At 46.1% G+C, this 12,602-nt stretch overlaps 1 protein-coding gene across 1 annotated transcript in view; it reads right to left on the bottom strand.

The window, feature by feature from the left end:
- LOC8041524 (paired mesoderm homeobox protein 2) overlaps window positions 1–12,183 on the bottom strand; it is a 33,980-nt gene extending 21,797 nt beyond the window's left edge. Inside the window, exon 1 of the mRNA XM_029971666.3 lies at window positions 11,814–12,183. Coding sequence (XP_029827526.3) covers window positions 11,814–11,958 — 145 coding nt within the window. The 5' untranslated portion in view covers window positions 11,959–12,183. The remainder of the gene's footprint in view (window positions 1–11,813) is intronic.
- Window positions 12,184–12,602: the final 419 nt, after the last annotated feature.

Here is a 12,602-nt window from a genome sequence, read left to right as displayed (position 1 = left end):
TTTATCCCACATCATCGCAACTTGGCCCCCGCACGGATGAGGTGGGACCCATGGGGGTTTACATGGGCAGCCCAAGTCGGGCGGGCCCACGCTGCGCCCGTATCTTCGCCAACTCTGTCCCCGCATTGCGGACGTGAGATTCCCGGCGGTATCTGCACAGGCAGCCCAAATATGCCTGCAGCTCTAAAGTTTGAGGAACGCCTCTGGCGCTCTGGCGTGCAAAATTTAATATTTTTCGGTCGCGTTTCGGTTGTGCGTCATTACGATCTCCCACACTGCTCGCGAACGCCAAGGTGGCAGAATTTTATTAATTGATGTAACGTTGTCTTTTTTTTTTAAATAACGAGAACAAAATAACTAGAAAAAAAGCATTATTTTTGTTTGATAGGACATGAAAGCGCGAGCTGCCCTTTTCAGTTGTTGATTTAAACTCCTTTTTTTTTTTAGTTCTTTTATACGCTGTTTCCGCGCGTAGACATAGGCTGACACACGCTTGTACGCGACCCTGACTAGTGCATAATAAAACACTGCCAGCGTCCCTTTATGCTCAATACAAGTATTACGTGATCGCGTCTTAAGGACGCGCTCGCGCCCCGTGGCCGAGAGCTACAGGCCTATGGAGCATGCCCTTGCGTAGCTGAAGTGCGACCTACGAGTGTATTGCATGGGCAGTCCAAGTTGGGCATACGCACGCTGCGCCCACGTGGAAACAACGTGGGTTTCGTGTGAGTTAACCGAGCCGCCATTGTCCACATAAGCCCCACCTCTAGTGTTTCTTGGGAGGAGCCATGAGTGCCACGATAAATGTATTTAATAACGAACTGGAGTTAAGATAGTTGGGGCTCGGCGCAAGGAAGGGCACGCTTGATGTCTGTGATAATGAAAGAGACAAAGGACAAAATGCCCGATGCTACAAAAAAAAAAAAAAAAAGATAATGGAAAGGGTACGTCACTTGTTATAACAATGACGTTACTGCGCCACCGTAACAAGTCACACGATATCAGGCAGACATAATTGCATTACAAGTGCAACGATCATTTATAATCTATTTTCAAAATTCACACTGTGCCGTAACATATCTCTTGTTTTTTTTTAATGATTTATATGAACTTTTTATGGTCAAATCTGAACTCAGAACTCAACTACAACCATCTTTTATTTTAGCGCGTCTTTATTATCGTAAGAAAGTCGGCGTTCCACTTTGCAGCGTGTAGCAGATATTATGCTTCAGAAATGCTTTAATCTTTAAATGACCGGAACCTGCGCGGCTTACATAAAACGGTGGAGTTATAGTTCCCCATTACGCGCGTTATTCATATTATGGTCCTGGAACTCCTGAGGCCGCAAAGCAGTGCATTACTTAATACAGGTGATGACCTTGTTCGTAAGGCGATAACACAAGATTCGCGACATGCACACGTGGTTATATCACAATTCGGGCAGCACATGTCTGACAAAATTGCTATCTCGCGGAGATAGTGCGTGAAGTGTTTTCGAAATTGAGTTCTATTCCGTATGCCTCGTGTATATATAAGATCAGGGTCAGTGATATCGGATGGTATACATGAGTTGCCGCGACACATTTAGCCACATCGATAGGCGCGACACGAGCCTGGAATCATTCAGAGTAAAGTTCACGGAACTGAGTGTAGGAACGGATAACATGAAGATACCGCGACAAAAAAAGCACTCATCGGCCACAGTTGCCAGCCGGAACGGTAACTACAATGCGTGACGGCGATATTTCCCTCCCTTTCTCTCTCTACTTCTCTCTATTTGTTTCTACTTTTAAAATACATAATGGCTTAAATTTAGTTAGAACCACACAGGCCAGGTGTCGCCAGCGGGACTACAACTGCTACAGTTGCTACAATAGCTTTGACTCAGGCGCTGAAGATGCGCGAGAGCGGAGATTCCGAAAACTCTGGATATGACGTCTTGCTCCGGGAAGGCGGGGCTTCAGCAATACTTTCAAAATGATTTTTTGCAGCCTTCGTGCACCAAATTAAAAAAAAAAAAAAATACTCTCAATATTTGTGATTCGGCAAGTAAAATGAATACGATTTAAGCGTTTTCCCTAAAATACAGAACCGCTTCAGCTTCCCTTTGAGCCATTTTCGTTCACACTGCCAACTTCAACATGTATGATTGTATCCTGCAACGGACACGTAACAGTATATGTGCAAGAGGCATATGATTATTGTAAAAATGTGTCTAGGTGTACTCGGCACTATTTGAGGTAGCCAGCGTCGTTGAAAGAAGAAGCTACCTTCACATCTGTGCATCCAAGAAGATTAGAGCATACCGACAACGCACTTCCAAGATGCATGGTCACCGCCCTTACACGCAGTATAGTACAGGGTGCTTCAGAAAAAAAAATAATAAAACCGTGTTTTTCTTCGCGCAAAAATAAACTACGCATCAGCGAACTCGTAGTCTCCGCCCAGCTGAAGTTCCACTGATTCGAACCATGTGCCAAGGTTTCAAGAATTACAATAATTTTATATAAAAGCTACTATCATCGATTTTTTTTAATGAGAAAATGGCGACAAACTAAGCGCGCGAATACGCGAAAAATAATTGCGTCCAATGATGGGAGCGCGTTCCATTTTCTTATTGAAAAGTTTAGAAAATCGTATGTATAACTTTTAAATTAGGTAACCAAGTTCTGAGCCTTTCGCATCTGGTTCCTCTAACCTCTAGAGCTACGTTTGAGCAAAGACACCGAGCGTTCGACAGCACGCGCGTATTTGTGGAATGTCCCTTGGCACCGCATGTAAGGCTTGGTTTTATTTGGAAAAATATGCCTCCGATCCCTGCGCAACCGACCGAGTAAACAGTGCCTTGAGGTAGCACTTGGCATAGAATGTGCGAACTAAGCCCTAGTTTTAAGTATTTGAAGTAGACGACACGATAATAGACGATAAAAATAAACTGCGCCGAGGGACGCGCTATCAGACAGTCACAAACGGATACAAAGACAACTTACTCGAGTTCCGCGGATTACATCCCCAAATCTCGTCACTCGCACTTTGTATCATCTGGATCGAATGCTCATTACGAGTTGCGCTGTTAGGCATCGTAACGTCGAGGCTCAAATTTTAATTTATGGAGTTTTAGTAACATAGACAAGGTAAAGAAATAATGATAATAAAGCTGCGTTGGTCTATCTCGAGCATTCTACTATCGTGAAAACAATTAGCGGGAAGTACAAGGACAAGGCGAACATACAAACAGGAAAACACTAGTAATGTTCGTATATTTGCCTTGTCCTTGTTCTTTACGCTACTTATTTTCCCGATGTTTATTCAACTAGCCCTACCGTTAATGTTGATTCAGTATAGGATGGACATCAAAACCAAAAAAACGTGAACATTCTAAGCCACCACTTCGCGCAACTACCGCTTAGAAATAATCTCTGACGTTAATCACTAGGGTTCCGTGTTTTTAGTAAATACCGATTAACCCCGAAAATTAATCCCCGAGTCAGTTTTATCAAAAGTGATGAAAACCGAAAAACCACGAGTTGGAGCAGTTCTTGACTAAGAAGAGCCAAAGCTACGCGTGATGAAAATTGGTGCTTACAGTTTCATTTTATGTTAAGCCTAAATAGAACCCCCACGGAACTGTCCGTGAGGCTGTTTCATTCTTCGGAACCACATCCCCTGGTACAAATACGCTCTCTAAGTATTCAGATCGTAGCCCATGTTCTCTGAAGGTTGGGAAATTCCCTTCCCGTGTCTCATTTCCTGCAAAATAAGTTCCGATAAACGCCGATCGTTTTTCTGACCTCGGAAATCGACTCCGAAGTTAACATGTGGGAAAAAATAAACCCCGAAAAAGCGCCCCGATTTCAAAGAAAAATAAACACCGAGAACGTGCAAGTTGGAACCTTCTTTATAACCCATGAAACATTCGTTAGTTTTTTCCCCCGCAGTGGTAGTCGCAAAAATGTTATCGCGGCAATTGGACACGAGTCCAATCGCTGCAATGCACGAACGCGTTCGGGTACCCCGAGCAATGCTCGGGGTCCAATCTACGAGCCGCAGTCAAATATCGTCACTCGGGGGACCATGCTAACACAACCACCTGCGAGATACGTCGTCGAGTTGCGTGAAGGAGAGACTGAAAGAAAACGCTCGCTTTAATCCTCGAAATTACGCGGCGACCAAGAAGCTTTTTTGGACAGTGCACGTTGCGTGCGAGTATACTTGGGCCCCACTATGTGCCAGTAAGCTTTTGTAAAGTGTAAAACATACCCGCCCCTTTAAACTATAAGAACTAGTATTGCATGCAAATTTAAAAAAAAAGAATCCTCGCGTGTTTTGTTTAGTATGCGGAGCGCAAGTTCGTCTGCTTCTTGCACAGGGGTTGCAGTGGCGTCAGAACGCCGGGCTTTGATTGGCTCTCATTTGAAGGGTAGTGGTTCGGTCTGAAGGCAGCTAGCATTGAGGTCTACCCCTTATACTTCAAGTGAGAGCCAATCAAAGCTCGGCGTTCTGACGCCACTGCAACCCCTGTGCAAGAAGCAGACGAACTTGCGCTCCGCATATATATGTTGGCACGTTCGTCTTGTAGAGGAAACGAAAAATGTTTGTTGCTTAGAAATCAAATGCTTAGGTTTCTTAATAATCATAATATTATAAACAAATAAATAAACAGCTTCTAAGCACTTGTTCACGTTTCTCCCCTACCAAGGCGGCTTTCGTGGCACTTATAAGTTTCAGGCGGGAACATTCATCGCGAGGGGGCATTGTAATTTGTTCTTCATATCGCGGATGAAGGAAATTGCACACCATCTAACCGTACTCACGCCCTAGTTTATTTCCAATTATCTCGCGGCACCACTGAGCCTCGATAACATAGCTTCACGTGCTTGCTAAACAAGCACGTGAAGCTATGTTACTTACCCCCTAACGCCAACCGTGCAGCGAAAGCGGACGGCCTCGGTGAGAGGACCTCCTTTCGAAGCTTCTGGGCGTTGCGGCTTGGTGACGTCAATTTCGACGGAGTCGCGAATAACCGTGAAATGGTTCAGTAATAAAGAGTTCTAGGGGACCGATCTTGCACATCCGGTACGGTAGGCCCTCCGGTACGAACTGCGCATGCGCTATACCACAGAGGACTCGCATATGCGCAGTTCGTACCTGAGGGCCCATCGTACAATATCGGACGGGCAAAAACGATCCCCTAAAACTCTCTAATAGCTTTAAATAATAATAATAATACGTTTTATTTATGTCGGGTAAAAACGAATTTGAGGTCCAAGGAAAAAAAACTATAACGTACAGTTTGAAAAGACATACACCACTGTTGTAGGTTAAGTACAACCATAAAAACCTTTTAGAAAAAGAAATATATATATATATATATATATATATATATATATATATATATATATATATACGAGAGTCAGTCAAAGAGGACGGACAGGACAAACATCTTTCGTGTTCACCTTCTTTGTCTGACTCTTTCGTATATTTTTGAATCTATTAAAAACGCGCTCAATCCAAGTTTATATATATATATATATATCGTTCACTGTTTTTACCAAACCAATTATATCACTCACTTTTATTCCTGGACAGGACTAAATAATCCTCGACGGTGTTTGGTCATGGCCATATCTGCGGAAGGCTTTTTTTTTCCCCTGGAAAATTACTTCCCCCACTCGTTCTCGTTTGTTCGCCAGCTCCAATCTGCCACGTGTGTTCACCTTCGTGCCTGTTCGAGGAAGGCTGAGCGTTGTGTCGTATATTCCTGTCCCGCCCCCAGTCGCTGAGAAGCGATCCTTGGGGAACTCAAATGTATAACCGGCCCTCGTCGCTGAGGTCGAACCCAAGTTCCTCCTTCTCGTGTCTACAAGCATAGCTTATTTCTTTTTTTTTTTTTTTTTCTTTCCTTTTTTGCGTGTTTGCGGGGGTATACCTTTTCTCTCGTTTGACCAAAGAATTCCGAGTCGGCTTGTTTGTGACACGACCTTTGGGCGCCTGAAAGCTGAACAAACTATACGCAGTGAAATCTTTGCTTTTTGTTCTTTTCCTAAGTTTTCCAAGATCTCAGTCACAGCGCTCTTTCACACATCGTACAGAAGAAGACACGGTGTTGTCTGCGGACGCGCCTCAAGCATGTTTCAAGCATGTTTCCTTCATACATGCAAATTTGAACATGACTGCAGAGAGCTTTGTTGTGGAACCAATGTGGGCTGTCGTAAAGAAGAAACACGCCTTGACGGTTATACTGTTTTTTGTCGAATGTTTTAGATGTGCGACCACGGCATTAAACGTGTACCCTAATAGACTGGGGCGGCCCGTGAGAGACAAAAAAAAAAGGGTTTACTTGAAAGACGACGAGGTTAACCAAGCTCAATGATGCTGGCTCGCTGATTTGTGCTGGGGAAGAGGGGTAAAGAAATATCAGATACGTACAAAAAGGAAGAAAAACAAAAACAAATAATCAGGCGAAAGTAATAAATACATGAAATAAAATGAAAGTAATCAAAGTCTTAAAAATGTGTCAAACATACGCGCTCCGAGTGGAAACTGAGATCAAAAAGATTACATAAAGTATGTCCATTTTCTTTCCATCTGTCTTCCCATTTTTAAAGTGTCCCGTCTAGCCGTGTTGCATTCGAGAATTCATAGTCTGTGCATTGGTAGCCACCTCAGTTTCTCGGCAGGTTTGCATGGAGCGACGAGCCGTTGAAAGGTTAATGATTGTCCGGAAATATTTGCTGCTTGAATCGTGGTAGCTCGCTCCTTATCGTAGATGATGCACTCCTCACGTAAGAGATTATGTTCGTCTTCAACCGATGAGCACGCGTTTGTCAAAGTGGTGACGACGTCCTGCCGATTATGTGAAGGAACTTTTGGGTCTACGCCACATGAGGGAGTATATGCGGCGAAAGAGGCACGTAGCCAGGATTTTGATTCGGGAAAAAAAAAAGGGGGGGGGGGGGGAGGGGGGGGAGGAGGTAGGAGGCCCCAGCAAAATGGAAGCGGTTGAGAAAATTTTTTATCGTCAATCGAACGCATGGCTGGGGTGAGGCCTTGACCAACACTAACACTTGACCAGCACCGCTAAGTGGGGACCCCATATCTTGCTATACTCCATTTCACATTAAACGCGCCCGCGGCCAATCTCTTCGATCTGATGGAGCAAATCAAGCAGCACAAAAAGTGCAACGTCACGGTGCTCGTCGTCCTTGTGCGGTGTCTATCACCGGCTAAATCGATCATGCACGAAAAAGAAGCGCGGGATCGCGGTGCATTTACTCTGCGTGATTGTTTCATTGGGCTATAGCAAACGCACAAAGACGATGCACTTTTGGTGCCGCTTTCTTGCTTCCATAGGATCGTATACATCGGCTGCGCTCGAGTATGTATGTTTTCTGTGTCATATAGATGTCGCCAAATTCGAGTTCGAACAAGTTCGAATGTTTCAACTCATGTTCAACTGTTAAGCTCACGAGCAAAAAGGAAAAAAAAAAAAAAAAAAAAAGAAAAGAAAGAAAGCTGTAACGGTTTTTGCCGGAAGAGGCGTGCAATATTTGTTTCTACAGGAAACGCGTGCACGTGAGTGAAAAATCAGCACAACCAACCTTCCTCTCCAGTTCCAAGACACGCGCAACGCGTTACGTATTCAGTTCCTTTTTTTTAACGAGTTACTTTATGGGAGAAGGAACGAGTAATGTATTTTCTTTACTTTTTGGTGAAGGGACAAGCAACGATATTAAGTATACTTCTTGCGTGGAATCCGTACAACACAAGTACCCAACTATAGTTCTCAACCTAGCTTTCGCCTGTAATTTGCACGACAAGAATACGCTAGATAGACCATAAGAATGTGCATAAGGTATGTCAGTATAGCCCCCGTTATCTGTGAAAGAACACGTTGATAAGACCAATAAATTTTTGACGACGGAAAATATTGGAAGCGGCCATTGCTTCATAAAAACGCCACATTCGTTGTAACGAGGAAACAACGCGTTACAAGTTTTTAAGCTAAGCTATACTTTGTCTCACCCTACGATGGACTAAAGGCAGAAGCTAGAGCTTGATCCAATCACGAGCCACTTACAAGTTGCGTGGTATTTCGCTTTGATGCGCGTATCGGCACCCGCGTCTCGAATCACTAATGGGGAGGGGCGGACGGTAGTTTGGATTGAATAGCACTGAGTGACTCAACAATTTTACATTGCAAAGAAAGCTATGTCATACAGGCTCTTTGCAGTGTCGAAGCTATAAAAATGATGCAGCGCTTTTGGACTGGGAGGATCATTCGTCCACCCCTAACCAATGCTAAGCGTGTCATATTTTAGCTTGCAACGTGATTGGACCTTGCGGCCCGTGGCTTTGGCCTTTAGTCCATCGTAGGATGAGACGAAGTATAGTGCGTTCCTTTGGAATCTCCGTAACGAGTAACGTACTTCGTTAATTTTCGAGGGAGGAACCAGTAGAGGCGTTTAGTTACTCCATTTCAGTAACGCGTACATGTCTGGTCACGAGGCAACATGTCTCGAAAATCAGACACGTGGTAGGCTCTATTACGCCATGTCTTTTTGCGTGTGTGATTGCGCGTTTCGTGTCAGCTTCTCACAATTTCGCTCAAAACAATGGACGCGTCGGCGGGAATACCACGAGGTATTTCCGCGATTACAAGCGCGAGCACAAAACCTGTCTTCTTAGCTGCTGTTGCCTTCGTAGGTGAGGGACCGGGGTTAGCCACGCTAATTGGCAGCAATCAACAAACAATGCGACGCTTGCACTTAGGCCTGTTTGCTTGCCTCATTAAAAAGTGCGAGTAGTGTCTGTTGACGCGTTGGTGGGGAAAAATCCTCGCCAGCTTTCCAGAGCGGCGAAATTGCATGAGTTTCTGTGAATTGCGCGTCTGCAGCTTCTCAGAAGGTTTCTTCCTCTTCGAGAAACCCCCGAGATGTGTTCGCGACATCCTCACAGGAAAATTCTACTAAGATTTGTTCGGTTTTTTACATACCACGTGGTCGGGCCCCGATTCTAATGTTCGGAATTAAATATCCACTTTTTTGTTTAATTCAGCGGAACGAAGGCGCCTCCATTTTGCTCCTTATGTGCAGAGGGGGCGCAAGTGGCGATAGCTATACGATTACAAAATGCGATTTTCCGCGGCTTTAGATACCCAGTCAAGAAATCTCAACCGCGGAATGATTGAATGCTTCTTGAGGACGGAAAAGCGTTTCCTGCAATTCCAGATAAACCTTCAAATGACTGGCAACAATGGCTTTAAGCACCAAGATGGCTTAAGTGTAATTATCTCTGAAGCGGGCAGGAAAAAAAAAAAAGTCCGGCACCTCGCGGAGCATTACCAATTTACTCCTTTGAAGAACTACTTCGTGCGGCGTATGACCAATGCACAGGACTTCCTTTTTTCTTAAGGTTGAAACGAGTGTAATCCCAATTGTCTTAAATTTTTGCACTGAAATGATCGGTGCTCGAGAGTTTGACGCGAAATTTAGCGAGCCGCTAATGCCGCCGTAAAATGAAATCTAAATACAGAAGGAAGAGGCCACCGGAGAATTCAAAAGTGCAAGTCCGCTTTCGGTGTTCATCGAAATTCGGAGGACTTCACTGATATTCAGAACGCCGCCAGAAAGTTCTTTTGCATCTTGAAAAATTCTCAACAAATAAACTGCATTGTGTATTCCTTGAGTTCTTATAGTCACGTCGAAAGATACACTATTCATATGTTGAAGCGCCATATACACTCGAAGTTGTTATTCTAACATTTGAAGCGTAGTTTACAACAACAACAAAAAAACAAGAAAGGCGCTTTTTACTATTACTTTGTAGTCGTGGTGAAAACTACTAATTCGCCCTTAAATTAGGAGTTTAGGTACACATTGTGAGTATTATTTGTTCTACGTGAATTCTATCTCACTTGAAATTATCTTGTTTCTGGGAACTCCCAAGCAAGGTAAAATAGCGCAGTTTCAAGTATACTTATCACATTCAAACTGTTGTCCTCTGCCAGTCTGCCCACGTACCAGATGGCCTTCACCGTCCGCCTTATTGCTGTAGTTATTGTAGCTATAAAGACACAATTTTAACCTTGTCTTATATCACTCGCCCTTCATGCCCAACTTCCTTTTGCTTCTTGACCACTATGTATACCTGTAACCCAACTTAAGCCATAAACCAAACAAAAGCAAAAAAACCAGATGAAAATAAAAGAGCTATAAAAAGTGCGGTAACCTACAGATATTAGGCAGGTCTTCCAGAAAATGCTGCGGACGCTTACGGTTGCTTTTAAGCTCGTCATGCTGCTTGTCTGGCGGCATTTTGCGTGCTACTTTGTGTTCCTTATTGGGGGTATTTACTGGACACCATATTTGACAGCTATGTTTAGGGCGCAGACTCAGAACGAGCTCAAATTACTAGGCTGCTAAGACCTGTAATCTTGATGGTGTGGAATGCACGTTGCAAAGAAACTGTGGAAGCTAGACTTCAGCGCGCTCCCAGCAGTCGCGCGTACAGCGATGGCCGAGGGAATACTCCTTATAGTCCAGCAGGAAAGTCTGTTGAAATCGTGGGCTCATCGGGTAATTAAAAGACTCATGGAGGTAGGAAGCTTCTGGGGTTGATATGACGCCACCAGACGTGAAGCCTAGAGACACTTCCGGTCTGGAGAGACACGCCCTCAATGATGACCAAAAACGAAGCAAACCAAAGGACGCCATTGGACGGAAAGGACACACTCGGGGGCGGTGTGTCACCTCCCTTTTTTCGTGACTCCAATGGACTGACTACACCTCCCTTTTTTCGTGACTACAATGGACTGACACACTCGGGGGCGGTGTGTCACCTGTCTTTTTTCGTCCTGTTTGTTCGTGCCTTTTAACCTTTTAATTAATCTTTAGGCCAACAGGTGCTCTGCCTCATCATTCGCTAAGCTGATTTCATAGATCGCAGAGATTGACTCCTTGGGTGTTTTGCGGGTAAGTAGACGCTCAGGCATTTCTTAGAGTGCAGTGGCTCGACACTTTTTGGTGGGGTTGTAAGCACCATGCATGAATGCAGACATTACTATACTTCGTTTCAGCTTCGGTCCGAGCGCGGCCGATGTTATGAGCCGAAGGGTCAATCAAAGAGCGCAAAAAGCGCAGCGTCATGGTGTGCTCTCTGCGCTTGATAGGACTAGCCGGCGGAGGAGCGCGCACAGAGAGACGGCGAATACCGGCTGGTCCTATGAACTGCAGAGAGCACCCCATGACGTTGTGCCTCTTTCGCTGTTTGATTGGCCCTTCGGCTCATAACATCGGCCGCGCTCGGACCGAAGCTGAAACGAAGTATAAGAGCGTCGACTACTCGGCTGTGCCCACTTTCTCCGCGGCATCGTTTGGAAACTGGCGCGGTAACACTCCTGGTACCATCGGGGTTTTACTCGGTTGGGCTAAGACATATATAGTGCATTCATTCATTCGTATTTGCTTTCCGGGACGAAGGTTTCTCGCAAGGAAGTAGATTCAGAAGTCTGGCCAATGGGGGGATCGGTGTCCAGGTGTGTTAGCACATCGGAGCTCGGAGCACGTGGAGCTAAATCCTGCACTGCAGAACCCAGGGATCCTGGGTAATATCCCCTGTTGGTTTTGATCTGGATGGGAATCTCATCGATATATCATTACTGCGCGATGCACGTTGAAGACCTCAGGCTAGCAGGAGTTCTGTATACCGGATAGATGTCTCATCTACGGCAGACACACCAGGTGACTAACTTCACGCGGTCTAAACGTATACACTCAGCACAAATACTTGTACCACGCAGTCGGGTGGCTCACCGTGGTCATGAGCCTCTGCCGCGTCGGCCTGCTGAGGCGCCTTGAGGTCCAGGAGCCTGCAGACCGAGAAGCATCCGGGCTGCGGCGTGTCGGTCCGCGTCGCGGCCCTGGCGCCGCTGGGCACTCCGTGCGGTTCGGGCCCCATCCTCGTTGGGCCGTCGGTTACTCTGCGGGCGCCGCAGCGGCACGGCCGCCCTCTCTGCCAGGGGGTACTACCGCGCGTGGCACGGAGGACGCGTCGTGGCGCGCGGCGGCTGGAGCGGGCAGGCCCGCCGCCGGCGCCAATGGTTCGGTGGGGGACGGGCCACGCCTGCTTCCGGTTGTATTTTGGAGACCGACGATGGGGGAAGTCGAGTGCCTCGGGTCGCCCGCGGGGCAGAGCCCGTGGCTCGGGACTGTCCTGGGCGGACGCGGGCCGGGAGGAGGGGCCAGCTGCGGGGACCTTCTTCTTCTCGGGGTACGCGCGCGCTCCGCTTTCTCCGTCTTTCCATCTCTTCGTGTCAGGCTGGTGTGTCGAGGATGCAAATCTTGCAGAAACAGCGAGGAAATCGGTTTTTTGGGAAGCCCGGGCTTAAAATTAATGTACTCGCTTCGAAGAGCGACTTCAGATTCGGCAACGTTGTGTTTGCGGAGCCGGGCCTTGCGTATGGTATAACTCGCTTGAGTCGAATGAGCTCTCCACGCAGATATTGGCATTACTCTTGAGTAGAGTCACACGCGTCAACAAGGCAGGCGCAAAGCACGATGCTCGAAGCTTTGGGCCGTGGTTACATCGCCAATACAGCATAC

This window comes from Ixodes scapularis, unplaced genomic scaffold (genome assembly GCF_016920785.2).
Source record: "Ixodes scapularis isolate PalLabHiFi unplaced genomic scaffold, ASM1692078v2 PGA_scaffold3__209_contigs__length_174095766, whole genome shotgun sequence".
NCBI classification, from domain to species: domain Eukaryota; kingdom Metazoa; phylum Arthropoda; class Arachnida; order Ixodida; family Ixodidae; genus Ixodes; species Ixodes scapularis.
Note: the sequence above shows the minus strand (reverse complement) of the source record. Positions and strands in the feature narration are given on the sequence as shown.